We start from the raw sequence: 14,754 nt of genomic DNA on the forward strand, positions 1-14,754 counted from the left end.
AACCCCATACGGCTGTAATAGTCTTCCTTTGTCTCTTTAAAGGACTGCCTAAAGACACCGTGCCTTTTGATACAGAACAGTGGGTGGAAAGTGGGGCCAAGGACCAACAAAGAATTGGCATCGCCGTTTGCATTACACAACAATTGGGGTTCCTTCTCAGTTACATTCAGCACGACCTGTCGACAATCTGTGGACACTTCCTGAAATAGTGTCTTTTACATCATTCAGCCGTTACTATCACGGAAAGTGCCCTCCGGAACCTCCTTTTTCTTCCCCTTTGCTTATCCCGTCAACTTACTTCTACACATTGTAAAACTTCCGATTAGGGACTGTTATCGCTTAGATAAGAGAAGTGGCCTTATTAGCGTTTCGCATCATCTCACCATGAAACTCGACTTCTCAAGAGTTCTCTGTCAAAGTTCACGATGCGTCCAGTCGGTGATTTTGCATGTTCAGAGGTGAACGGTAGCGGAGAAAGTCACACAAAAACCCGCGGTCACACACACTGCTGAGTCAGTAGAATTGTTTGGGGCTGACTGAACAAGACAGGCTGGGGACCAAATCCCTCAGACCAATCACGTTGCGTAGACCGGTGAGAAGCGTTTTTCCCCTGTCACTGACCGGTCCTCATCTGTTTGCCCCTAACTGTGGTTCTCTTCATAGATAGCCATGCTTTAGTTTGATCACAACTTACCTGTGTCCCATCTTTGTGTTTACCCCCTAATCAGCCATATATGCTTGCCATTCTGTGGCTTTTGAGAAGGACGATGATCGCTTGGCACACGTGGATTTTATCGCTTCGGCTGCAGTGAGTTGTCGATACACTACTTCTTACTTTGAAGACTTCGTGTTTAATCGTATGAGACTGCCGAATTGGTGCATGGTTGTCCGTTTGGGCAACCTTGGTTCAGGAGATGATCAGCGTCCTTGATTTTAAGCTATGGTTTCCTCGAGCTAGTCTCTCTTCACGCGGCTTCTTGGTTCAATTGAACGCAGCTCGCTTGGGGCCACTATCCTTTTTGGGCATCAACAGAGCTTAGCTGAAGCGTCAGCTGTTCTGCCATGTGTCATACACCTGTTCACTTGGTGCAGATTAGAATAGGGGTGGTCCAATTAGCTTTCGGTCGATCAGTCTAGAACTCTAGTTTTCAGTCGCCAATTCGTTTCCCAGAGGGAACTGCAGGCCCCAGATTTTGCGGATTGAATCACTAACTATTCCGTCCGTTTTGTGTTGCTCTTATTGTCCATTGACAACCGCGTCTCACTTGTCACAGATCATGGCAGATCTGCGATCATGGAGCGTACTCGTAAACATGGAGAAACGCGTTTTCTCCACAAAAGTTTACGCCAATAGGTTATCAAACGTTCCTTCAACTCTTTAGCTCCATAGCCATCTAGACACACCACCAAGTCTGGTTCGCCTTTCAATACAGCGCGCCACTTTTCCAAATGTGTATGAATTACGTAAGTAACAAAATCAGAACAGCCAGAAAGTGTATACGGTGATGGAAGACATGGTCATTCGTACGCGCCTACCACCTCACAGATATCCGTCTGAAGACAGGTTGTCCGACTTCCGTGTTCACAAAATCATCGTCCATCGGACAGTACTGTGTATGCGATTCCACTGAACAAACTACCCCCTAGCGTGCCATGGGGAAGGGAGTTACTGTAAGCACAATATCGTTCAGTTGTAGCACCCTTTCGGTGCCTAACTGCCATGCTACCCGAAGGTTGCACGAGGGCTGAGATACTGCCGGCTTGCCCAAGTCTAGACAGGGGAAATCAAGAGGCAGAGGTCTACGCAAAATATGGCTTATGCGATGACGGTCACTCAGTAAAAAAAGGTCCCACAAGTTGGAAAATTTTACGTCTGCTTCGACTAATCATACGCAAAGCAAAAGCTTGACGTTTTTCACAGCTTGCCACCTTGTCTGCCGATCTCTTCCTGAAACTACAGGTCCTGAAACGATTGTTGGAGCGTCATTTTTAAAACCATGTTGTTCCTACTGATACGGCGTGTTTGGAACGCCCGGCGGAGTTGGTCAGCTGTTGTTGACTAGCTTCCATTCCGTTTGGAACAATGTATACAAAAAGTTTGGGCGAGATGGCCGAAGTGGTTTGAGCGCGAATTTATTGATCGGAAGGTCAGGACCTCTGCCTTACGACTTCCCCTGTCTAGGCTTGGGCAGCCTGGCAGTATCCCAGCCCTCGTGCTTCCTTCGTGTGGCATGGCAGTTAGGCTACAGCTTAACAATACATAAAGTTCTTATCAAAGCCTGAACAGCTGTGCCTACCGAACGACTCAACATGGACTACTGCGACTTGTCTGCGTCAACCAGGACTCATGTTGATAGCAGCCCAGATTTGTCAGCCCTAAACGAGAGTTAACCGTTCGCTTACGCACATAAGATATCCATTGCAGTTTGTGGAGATTCTTTCAGGCGACGCGTGCTAATGCAGTGCTATCTATTCCAATGATGCGCGCATGATAACATCTTGCAACGATTCTAGATGACCACAAGTACCGGTGATAGCAAACGCTTATGTATCGTCACAGATGGCCAACATTCAACTTGTCGTCACCTCGCTGAGAAATGCTGGTTTAGGGAGAACAGTCTGAACCAAGTTCACTCGAGTATGTTTGATTCCCACAAGACGTAACACGCCAGCTTGCCGTGCCATTGTAAAATAGTTGATTAGTGTAGCAATGCGAGGCGATGCAGAGCCGCAACAATCACAGGGGAACACGAACAGCCAATAACTTTCCGAATCCGGTTCGAAGCCTGCCAACCAATAATCTGTGTACAGTTGAAGGTCAGTGCAAGCCAAGGTCATCCAGTTGGAAATGTATGTAAACAATCGGAGTACTTCAAACAAACTCCTGGCACAGGCAAATTCGAACAGCTAATGCAAGGTTCAGCAAGGCGTCCAGGATGGTTGTTTGTACACGCGTGATTTTCCCTAAATAAGAATTTTCGGAAGCTAACCGAAGCCTTTTTTGATCGGTGATTCCTCTGACCAATCGGTTCGCAGTTTATGCGCCGCTTGTTTCATTCCTATCTCAATGTTTCACTGGCACCTCACCTATATGAAATGACCTCACAACGTGGCGTCCATGTACCTCTCAGTGAATCTTTTCAACCTGTTAACCACAGCCCTTTCACTGTCCATCCATCCGGTTTCCCTCATGTCCGTTATTCGTCGCAGAATCTCCGAGCTGTCATGTACGGTCTGCCAGTCACTCCTCGTCATGAGGTGCGCCGCATAGCCGGACGCATCGTTCCAGCAATCGCCACCACCACGGCTGCCGTGGCAGGACTTGTTTGTGTGGAATTGGTCAAGTACGCCTGCCGCACGTCAACGTCAGACAGTTCGCAGACACACGCAGCACGCAACAGTTTCCTCAATCTGGCCTTGCCAGTGATTATCCTCAGCGAACCTGCGCCGTGTCCGAGAATCCCACTGCCAAATCAATCCGAATTCACTTTGTGGGATCGCTGGACTGTCGACCCGTCGAAACCACTAGCTGTATACACTTTGGAGGATTTTGTGTTGGATTTGAAGGTGAGTTCTTTCGTCGTCGTGAAACGGAATCGAATCCCACTTCGGTGGTTTACTTCGCAGCTGAGTTCTGATCGAATGACGGTTTTCGGGTAAAATTGGTCTGTGGGTTGGTGGCACAGAAACACTCCAGGCAGTGCCGCAAAGTGTTCTTATCGTTTTTCATTGGGCCTCGATCCTCAGAAGGGATCACTTTTGGACAGTTTCTTGATGTTGTATTCGAGGCAGGAAGAGCTCAGGAAGATAGTTCATCGATTAGGGCGTGAAAAGAAAGTCCCCAGTTTGAACCCACCTCCAGCTTTTCGGTGGATCCCGCCTAGGTTTTCTACCAGTATCTGAGTCATCGTGCGCCTTCGTTTTGAACGACAGTAGTACCACGAAAAGGTACATGGTATCCGAAACAATGTTTCCCAGGCGACGGAACATACTACTTGAGGAATAGGTAGTAGATGCAGTTAGCGACTTTCTACTGGGCGCAAACAGGTGATGTAAAACGAGTCATAGGAGATGGAACTATGAATTCCTTTTCAGGGACGCTTAGGTTGTTAATCAGAACGGTTCTACATCTTTTTATCATCAGACCAGAGTCCTCTCTCCAATATTCCCAAATTTGTCCAGAATCTCCAGGCACACAGGGTATTGGTAGTCAGTCTGCTCTGAAAAGCCAACTGGTATCTGTTTTTTTGTCGGAACTCATCACCTGTGCGCAGCTAAACCCGTGGCCTTCCATCTGGGCGTTGTATACTATGCCACTTCACCGCGAGTGACTGACCAGTAATACGATTAACTCTCCCTTAGACTTGATGGGCTGGCTCAGTGATTAGAGCGCGAATTTACTGACCGGAAGGTCCGTGGTTCGAACCCGTCCTCTGCCTCTTGACTTCCTCTCTCTAGGATTGAGCAACTTGGCAGTATCCAAACCCTCGTTTTTCCTTCTGGTGACATGGCAGTTAGGCACCGGAAGGATGCTGCAGCTGAACGGCCCTCCGATCTCGAAGTTCAAATGACGTGCTAGCTACTCGTTTAGTGACAACTTCTCAGATGGTTCATGCTGTTTGTGAGCTTTACCCTCTTCCAGGCACATTAGTTCTAGCGTGTTGGTAGAAATGCATGTCGCATCCCTGGGCATGGAAGATTCACGAAAGATTCTGGGTTCCTTGATGTCGTTGTCCTCACGTCCTATGGCACCGAGTAGTGAGGACGATTCTCTCTAGGAACACACTCATCGCGATCCTCGTAGAAACACCATAGTAGATCAGGGCGCTTCACTACCGTACCAATATACGTCTCCATGCCGCTTACAAACTAATCGCCCACGGCCGGTTTCACCCTTCTTCGGACTCATCGGGTAGGCGCAGTTCTACGGCTCCCCTCAACCGTACGTTCTACTTGTACCCAAATTAGGCAGGTTTCGACAGGTTTTGACAAGAGGCTTAACTGAATCTAGCTACATCTCTTGTTTATTATCGTTTGTTTCATCTGAATTGGCGGCATAAGATCGATGTTCGAGATATCGCAATAAATCGTCTAAGCATGACATACTACTCTTACGGTTGCTGAAAACTGTTTCACTGCGTAGGACCGGTTTTGCCCTTCTTGAGGCTCATCAGGTAAGCGATGTTTGTGTCCATTTATAAATCCACGAATCCCAGAGAATCCGGAGTCGAATGATGTATCCGGTAGTTTAGTACCATCCAGTCCGGTACAGAAACTCGTATCATAAACAGCAAGTGGTCGGCCAAGTATGTTCAGTGGACAGTCAGGATCCTCCTTTTCAATTTATTCGAGCCGTTTACTATCCACAGCTGATTTCCTAGGCATCTGTCACTGAAGAGTTTGTCGGTCTTTTAAGACCACTCATTAAGATGCAGTTGTTGCAGATGTTGCGGCGTATCAATAACTAACTAACTCACTCACCTTTCAGACTAATCGACTTCGCTTGTTATGTTTCCGCTCATCTTTGACTGTCCTTCATGTGTTTTTCGTTCTTTTCGACAGAAACAACACGCCTTGGAGGCCACGTTTATCACTCAGGGCAATCGAATGGTCTATATAAGCTATCTGCCTGGACATCAGTCTCGATTGAGCAAGCGGTAAGTCTTCAGTTTCCGATGGGTTTCATCTGACACGTATCCTCTATGGTACCCGGGTGCGGATCAGGATCAGGATCTATCATTCGACGAACAGGTGCCAGTCAGTTCAGGTTTACTCGATTTCCGGGCTTGGTTGCCCTGCAGCGATGCACGGGAAAGCCGTCATAACTGAACTCTGAACATCGCTTTATACAGGGTCTAAACTGCTTTCTTAAGTGTAAGAGCCCACGCGTAAGGACACCGCCGTTTAGGTAGTTATGCAGCAGTCCAGGTGCCGAGACGTTTGCTCGTACCAAGCTCGAGAAGCAGATTGAGAACGAATCAACGCACCCGAGCTACCTATATTCCGTAAAATCAACTGGGATGACTCTCACCTTGACTACTTTTCACTCCTCAACAAAACTTTTTTCCTCTCTGTCAGATTCACTACTCTCCTCGATTTGGACGCAGGAGATAGTTATGTGGATCTTTCGATTGCTTACGATGCCGGCGTCGACGCTCCAGCCAATGCGGACTACATCCACGGCCCACCCGTTCGTTTCCTACTCAAGGCAACACGTGGCACTGAATTGCCTTCATGACGCCTTCAACCTGCCTCCAGTAATCACTTGGCTGTCTCACAAACTCATCCGCAGATGTGCTTTCAGGTATCCTCCAACCTGGACCAGATTTCCAGTCAATTTCTTCGTGGCAGTCTTCTCTTCATCTGTAACTTCACACTTAGTACCTATTTGCTACCGCCTGAAGTAAAGACGTACTGAAGCACTTTGAAATCTTCTTTACGCGTATCACGAGGTCATCTCACGGCCGATCACAGACAACATAGCCATCTACTGAAGCACTTTGAAATCTTCTTTACGCCTATCACGAGGTCATCTCACGGCCGGTCACGGACACAACGTAGGCATGTCTTCGGAGCAAATGGGTCTGGGAGCCAGTGCTTGTTGTAATGGTAATGACAGCGATGTCCTCAGGGTTATTGCAGATTATGCTCGCTCCAACTGCTCACCTGTTCACCGGAAACGTTTTGTCGTTGCTTGTATTGTTAGTTGTGTAGGTCATGGTTGTACGTGAGCTGGGATACTGCCAGGGCGCCCACACCTAGACAGGAGGATGATTAGGGTCCTCAACCAAAGCCTTTGGCTCAAAAGCCTAACCGCAAGGCAGCGGTGTTTGGCGGGGAAATGCAAATGCATTGCCATTTCTACGGAACAAGGCGCTACATGTTCCAACCCCCAACCAGGAGGGCCAGGAGACTGTGTTCGTCAGACCTCTGACCATTGACCAATCTGGTATGAGAGACAATGTTAGTGTCAGCTCAGTAGATCGCCGAGGGGCGCAAACCGTCACACCACGGTAAGGTCCAGTCTCTTCGTGACAGTGTGCATGCTTGCCCTAAATTACATTTCCTCCACCCCCACCCCACCCGGAGACCACACTCCGTTCCTAACCTTTTTTTCGCCCCACGGCCTTGGTGGTGACAGCACACCTCGAAGAAGGTTGGAGCCTCGAGAAATACACTCATTTGCAAATCAATTTGGTTTTCACGGGAGGCTCAATTGAATCCCTCGTTTATGATATTCTACAACTGAATGTGCTGCACACAGGCCGCCTCATGTTTTAGTTGGCACGATATTCGAGATATCGCAGTATATTTTCATGGAGGAAACTACTCACAAGCTTGCTGTCAAAGAGTTTTCAGCAACCTTGTGAGTAGTTTTCTTCCTGAAATAAGAGGTTGGAGCCTCTTCACACAGTCAGAGCACAAAACAGGGAGCATATCAATGTTTTAGCTGACCACTGTATCCGCTCCAGTGCCTTAGTGTCGGAAAAACACTCAATAACAGGGAACACAACGTGCAAAATTTTGAGGAGCGTCGCGGTATTTAAAGCGTTGGGTGAACATTCATCATCGTCGACCGTTGCTCCTCTGACATGCCTGAACACTCATCATCATCGGTTGTCACTGAACTGATGGACTGCCAGAGCGTCCAATCAGAAGCTGGGTTTTCTGGCCCGGATGCTTCCCCACTGCGATTTTGTTGCGGGATCTTTTCCAGAAAAGCCCCGCCAAAAAATTAAACCCCACCACCCAAAAAAGATTAGAAAAATGAGGATATGAAATTTTTACTTTTAGTTTATACTGAAAAGAGTGAAATTGGAACATATCATTAATAATTTGTATGAAAACGTCCGTTTTTCGGCACCGTTGCCTCCAAACGAACTCACACTAGTAGTTGTCCACTTAAGATCGGTATGTGCCGGTACGATTAACCGTTTGATGAGTATAATTCTCGTCAATCATCGTTTCAATCCCTTGGTATGTTGCCCACATATCGAAGATGATGGTTGAGCCGGGAGCGATGCAGACCTGGATTATGTCCATCAAAGTGGCCGCAGTTCGATCTGGCACTGCATACACGAACACCTCTTTAGTTTCCCGGCAGATCCCTCGGAAAATCCACTGCTGGGGAAGGATTCGCCCTGTGTGGTTTTTACGGCAAGATATTAGCGTTTCATCGATCTCGACGATGTTGTTTCATCAAAAATCGGTCAAGATTGTGTGCGTACATTCGATTGGAGCTGGCAAAAAGTGGCGGGGCTTAACTTTTTGCATTAGTGGTTGGGTTTATCTGGAAGAGATCCTTGTTGGGGTTTGAGAGTCTCAGTAGGTTGAGGGCATTTTTGAATTAGTGAGTTCATGAAAGTGATCTTTTCAGGAGCCGTTGACTCATTTTTCGACAGAAGTGCAGGTGGTGTGGTGTTCTTCAACGTAGGTGGATATGGAGTGGCGGTACTCCATGCATGTGACTCAACAGGCTGGAAAGAGCATTGTCCTTCGTGTAGAACACTGACCCAAACAAGGTCAACAAACTAGGGTCACACTGCCCTTTACGGTGCCAGAAGCCTGTGGCATAGCAGCATGCAGCTGTGGTCAACAATCGCCGGAAGACGTATTCGATTCCCGGTAGAAGCTTCATCAGGTTGTCCTGTTGTGGGAGCAACGTGGCACAGTGTCTACCGGAAGCCGTGATGCACCACGTACTAGTAATGAGCAACTTTTTCTTGCAATAAGACGACCTGATCTTTCCTGTTCTCAGTCCGAAGAAGCGTCCCTTTATTTCATTTTGTTCTGTTCTTAGCACAGAAGAATGAGAAAATCCTAGAAGACTGTGTGAATGAAGGGAGTGTTGAGCTTGCGAAATCCATCCATCTGAGAGGCAATTGAGTCTGTTGAATCTAACTTGACCTGTATCGGGAACCTCAACAGGGTTTTAGAGGGGAAACTCAGATGGATCTCAGCTGAATCTCTCGTTCCCATTCTCTCCAGCTTGAGTCTGTTGAATCTAACTTGACCTGTATCGGGAACCTCAACAGGGTTTTAGAGGAGAAACTCAGATGGATCTCAGCTGAATCTCTCGTTCCCATTACTCTTCAGCTGTGCAAAGGCCCACTCATATTTTACCTGGTACGATATTCCAAGTGTCAGGGTAACTTTCTGATGCGGACCACATTACTCATAAGGTTGTCGAAAACCCTTCCCGGTTTCATTCTTCTTGGAGCTCAAAAAATCGTTCAGCAGTATATTTCTTCAATTGTAGCACCCTTTCGGTACCTAGCTACCATGCCACACGAGGGCTGGGACACTGCCAGGTTGCCCAAGCCTAGACAGGGGAAGTCGAGTGCCGGAGGTCGGGTTCGAACCACGGATCTTGCGGTCAGTAAATTCGCGCTCTAACCACTTTGTCCATCTCGCTCCCTTGGAGCTCATCAGACAGGTGTCATGTGGAAGTTTCCATCAACATCATGTCTTATTTTAACAACAACGTGTACGGAATTCGTCTGTCGTGAGTTGTCCGATAGTTTTCAGCAACCTTGCGATCAGTGTATGTACTGCGGCCTACTACCAACGGAGATTGGTGCCTGCCGCTGTGCAGCACATTCACGTGATGACTGTCAAGTGAGAGTATCGGCTAGGATTCACTTGAGCCTCCCGTCCAGACCAAATTAGTGCGTAGCTGGGTGTGTTTCTCGAATCGCATCTACTTCGGGTTCAAGTGGAGCATAGGTTGACGAAAACTCGGAGACTGCATCCATCTGGTGAACGAAATCTTCTCAGCAACCTAATGAGTAGTATATTGCGTTAAGAATATGTGGAATTGGTTTGGCAGCAAGATAAGCTAACATCACACCGTCAAATTGCTTTTGATGTGTTAACCACAAGGAAGCCTGCTCACAGTTGCCTCCGTCAGATAATGTACCGCATCATTTCGGGAATCGAAATTCCGTACTTAAATGTTGCGAAATTTTGACCAGTTTCCGAACCTCCGTTTCAATTCACTGTCAGAACTGATGCCGAATAGCTGGCGTGGAATCACGCCGCTTCATACCTCGGAAACAAACATTTATGTTCTTTGAGGCCACGTCAAATACTACCCGAAGGCGATCTCAGAAGCAACGGTTTCCAGTCATCTGACCCACCATGTGTATGCCATGACTTTCCAGCTAAACAACCAAAGCGTGTTTTTGCCTATCTTGTTTGATAGACTAACAGGTTCAGTTGTAGGTGCAGGCGAAACGCTGGAGAAACGGGGCAAAACAGAACTAAAAGAACCAAAAGAAGAAAGTCCTGGATCTCACCGTAAGTTTGGTATTCCGTGGCTGTTTGTCACATTTGAACGGCACCAAACGGAGACGCATAACCGACTGGGTCGCAACGATCGATTGAAACAGGTACAGAACTCGTCGTGAAGTTCTCAGAAGACAATATTTTTCGTATACATGTTGTCCGACTTGACTGTCTCTGTAGACTCAGTGAAAAAGTCAGTTAAAGCATAAAACTCGGTAGCTGTTCGCATCTCCACTCGGTTTGCCTCTGTTCGCACGTTTTAATAAATGACTTTCCAAACTGATAGACTGTCGACCAGCTCAATATCTAGAAGAGCCTAGTCCGGCGGCAGTGAGTGACGGTTGAAGCCAATTGTTCGGAGGCCAACCGTCCCTAATAACCGAACATCACATCATTTGGACGGATGTGTCACGTGCAGGACAAGGACCAACGTGTCTTTTTACCATAGTGGGCGGACCAAGGAGCCAAGGAACAGATACGTAGTTGCACTACCGTTCAGCAAGACACAACACCAATGTTTACCCTTGTGCTGAACAAGAGCATATTTCTTGTTCAATTCAGTCTAGGCAGACTGCAGTGGGCAATATTCCCACAAAGGCATTCTTATGTCTTCCGATGAGAATACCGTGCTGTAAAGATCCTTTTTTCAATGTCTTCTTGATCGAATTACAGGTAGGTTGGTAGCTGATTTGCTCTCCGTGCGACTTTCTCCCACAACTGGGGAGATGAATACCCTTTTATAGAGCACCTGGTTTACTTCCCTTGCTATATACAATGGGCACTCTATTTCCCTGCTTTAACTAGAATTTTACGTTTTCACTTAGTCCCCCTTTTTATCCAGACGGGTAAGTCAGGGCGTGGTCGGCATTCGAGCAACTTGCATTTGGACACCGTAAGGCAGCACAGCGCGTACACACACCCTTGTGTCACTAGTCGTTTGATACGAAGCACTGATACACATCTGTGGTCTCGGAAGTGGATTTGGAAAATGTCTGATGCTACGATGTCGTTTTGTCGTACGACCTTGTCAGTTCCTTTTTTTACGTAAACGTGACCAGAGGTTTGTCAGATTTTCTTTTGGAACTCTGTAGCCCACCACACCCTGCGCAATCTCGCCTAACAGACAGAAGTGGAAAATACAACCCGCGAAGGACTTATCGGACCATATATGTCTTCCATCATTACTACAGTCTCAGTGAATGTAATCTAATGATCACTGGTCAGCAGATGAAAAGTTCCATCAGAGATCACACCCAAAACTTGCCGACCTAGAAATAAAGCGCAATATTTGACCAATCCGTAATACTGTCAAGAAAGACAAATGGATTCCTGAACAGCATCCCAGAAGGACCGAAACTTTCAGGGAACCGTCCGTTGCGCCGAAATCGCCGAAGCGGACCGGAAAAGACAAATGGATTCCTGAACAGCATCCCAGAAGGACCGAAACTTTCAGGGAACCGTCCGTTGCGCCGAAATCGCCGAAGTCTACGGACCGGAAAAGCCGGGTATTGATTGAAAAATTTATCGAACAGCCAAACAGCAACAACCGACGATGCTCGAATCCTGGAGCAATACCAGTCACTCGCTCAACATCAAGCAGAGAGCCTTGATTCAAGGTCAAACTTAAATATTGTTTTGTGAGTCTCTTCCGACATTGAGTTTTAGGAACCGGGAATTCCATACGTGTCGTTATACTCAATACCTCTTATTTTGAATTGAATTTCGTATCGTCAGCGACAGATGTGTATCATCAGTAACGCTCAGGAAAAAGTGCTCAAGCACACATGGAGGTATTACGGGAATTACACCTGAACAGATGTTGTGTCTTGCTGAACGGTAGTGCAACTCTGTATCGGTCACTTGGCTTCCCACTCCGCCCATCATGGTGTATCGAAAGGCACGGTAGCTCTGTGAGACAAAGGAAAACTATTACAACTGTATTTAAAGAGTGATCACAGAATATTGCACAAGGTAGTGCTAGAATCTCCGCGATATGCAGCGAACTAAAGATGCCTGGTCGAGATTGGCTGGCATCCTGACCAACCAGAGCATGCCTTCGTTTGGTCCGTGTCTTGCAAGTGACACATCTGTTCACATGATGTGATGTTCAGCTATTAGGGACAGCTGGTCTCCGGACAACAGAAGAAGTCTGTCGTCGCTTGTTGCCATGACAACGCAGGAGGTTGAAATTTTTGAACGGGACCATGCACTTTGTGCTGTCTTTCGTTTATCCCCGTGAGCTGATGGACTAGCAAACATGTAGTCCTGATCTCCACTCAACTGAGATCCCGTAAAGCACAGTGGGTCTGTGTGTTCCCGAAGCTGAGTTGGTGGTAGCCGCTGTGAAACAGGAATTGGAAGGCCGCAGTATCATCGAAATCTTCCCAGTATTGTGGAGTGGTCACACAATTTACCTGCGCCCATGCTCAAACGGAGAATATTCCCGTGAATTCCGAGCTTCACGAGTAGTGAGATTCGTGGTCGTTCGCCGGTCAAAGATCATCGCATTGCATCCATTGCAGGTGAGAACCGGTGTCGTGAGGTAGGACCCAGATTACATGGGCGTACCACGCTGTTCGTCTCCTATAGTTCGCTTAATCGGTTCGAATCTCTCCAGGCTATCACGCAGTGCGTGATTTCCAACAAGAGTGAGAAGGTATTCCAACCTTTTTCAGTTAAGCAATGTAGGTTGACTTCATTTTCAGGAGAGAACTCTGATTTATAGTCCTAATCTTTTCGTTCAACTTCTGTTAAGTGTGTCTATAGTGGAATTCGAATAATGAACTGGCGGCGAAGTATGAGAGCCATTACCAGCCAACTCATCTGCACTGGTCATTATTGTCTCCCTGAATGGGGACCCCGCGACCCGATGATCAGTGGTTAGAGGCGTTGACAGATATGGACAAGTCGCGTGCTCAGCGGCGCGCATACACCCAAGCTGTGGCCTTCAATACATAGATCCCCTCCCCACTGAACACTCCACTCACACCCCTGTATTTACGCATCAAATATGTCAGCTAGCGACTCCAATATGTATGTGTCTAGTCATCGGTGAACAAAACTGTGACAGCTGTAATCACTGTACGACAAGTACGCGGTTTTCACAGCTGATGATGATGGGCAGTTGTTCGCCGTAGGTTGTACCTGGATGTCTGGGTGATTGTATGCGTATGGATTAATTGCCTCAGGGGTTGATTAACCCCGCTGTTTCGCACAGGTAGGACACACTTTGGAGATAATCACTAACCAGTTTGAGATTGGCGATTGAAAAAACCAACTAACCTAATAAGTTTATACTTCGCTGTCACATCAGTCATGCCCCTCATGTGTACGATTGTTACACGGTAAGTTTGCTAGTCAAAACTAATGGGATCCGTCGCTAACAGTTGCACGTGACTGGCCCAAAAGCCTTTCTGTGTCCAATCGTCTTTATCAGTTCAGGCTGAGTGCACCAGATCAATACACCAAGTTAGCCTTAGGAGTGCATGTTTAAACAGCTCACTCAATTGGTTATTCATCTCGAGCGCCATGACTCATCGCTCACACATTTTATGTCCTGTTTTCTGATTGGTTACCTGGTCTCGTATATATTTGCCTGCTTGTCGGCTGTTCCACTACACTTGACAGTATTGGACGATGCATCCGCAGATACAGTGCGCTCGCATTCTATAGCCGAAACCTATGCCAGCACATGGAAATGATCAGTTTTCCTGCCATCCAAGGTATCATCATTGAGTAGTTCTTTATCTATCTAGCATAACTTGTAAACCAACCATAAAAAGATAAAGATACTGCCGACCAATCGGCGAGAAGACAGAACTGGATGACCGGAATTTGTTACCGCTGCACTGCGGAAACAAACCGAAGAAATTGCAGCTCCTAGTTTCTCGACGCTCCCCCATTTGAAGACAACAGAGTGGAAATCCCCTATACAAATGACCCAGATTTATCAGTAAAGTATCCCCTCACAGATCGTGCCTATAGAACACAATCGATATGAAAGAATCCGCCACTCTAACCAGACTCTAAATGAGACGCCCAAACGGGCACACGTTGGAACTGATTCGAACCACTGAATTCCGGCTTACCGGACGGTTGCTCTACCCACTGAGTTATCGAGGATACTCACCCTCATTTACCTGAATGTCACCGCTGATTCGACACACTTTTGCTTAATGGAATAACAGTTTATAGCTCTCAGTGAGCATCAGATAGGCGATCGGGGTACTTGAACCTCCTCTTTCAAGATTTACTAAACTCCCTTCTATTTTCCAACAATCCACACCAATGACCTTCGATCATCTGATTACTGATTACTGTTCCCGCTGAGGAGACGTCTTAAAATCTTAGGGGATGTTTCCTTGAAACGGATACTGAAGTAACATTGCAAAACGAAAGCAACTGCTGGAAGCCTGATAGTATCTGGTTTCTCACCACCTGAATATATATATATATATATATATATAT

General features: G+C 46.9%; 1 protein-coding gene across 1 annotated transcript in view; it reads left to right on the forward strand.

Annotated features, from left to right (window-relative positions):
• The window catches only part of T265_07388 (hypothetical protein), a gene marked incomplete at both ends in the record, with an annotated part of 65,739 nt that extends 59,319 nt beyond the window's left edge, over window positions 1–6,420 (forward strand). Inside the window, 4 exons of the mRNA XM_009172892.1 lie at window positions 729–808; window positions 3,211–3,567; window positions 5,563–5,657; window positions 6,079–6,420. Of these exons, the coding sequence (XP_009171156.1) occupies window positions 729–808; window positions 3,211–3,567; window positions 5,563–5,657; window positions 6,079–6,238 (692 nt within the window). The remainder of the gene's footprint in view (window positions 1–728; window positions 809–3,210; window positions 3,568–5,562; window positions 5,658–6,078) is intronic.
• Between the last annotated feature and the right edge of the window lie 8,334 nt (window positions 6,421–14,754).

Source organism: Opisthorchis viverrini (genome assembly GCF_000715545.1).
Source record: "Opisthorchis viverrini unplaced genomic scaffold opera_v5_167, whole genome shotgun sequence".
In the NCBI taxonomy this organism is placed as follows: domain Eukaryota; kingdom Metazoa; phylum Platyhelminthes; class Trematoda; order Opisthorchiida; family Opisthorchiidae; genus Opisthorchis; species Opisthorchis viverrini.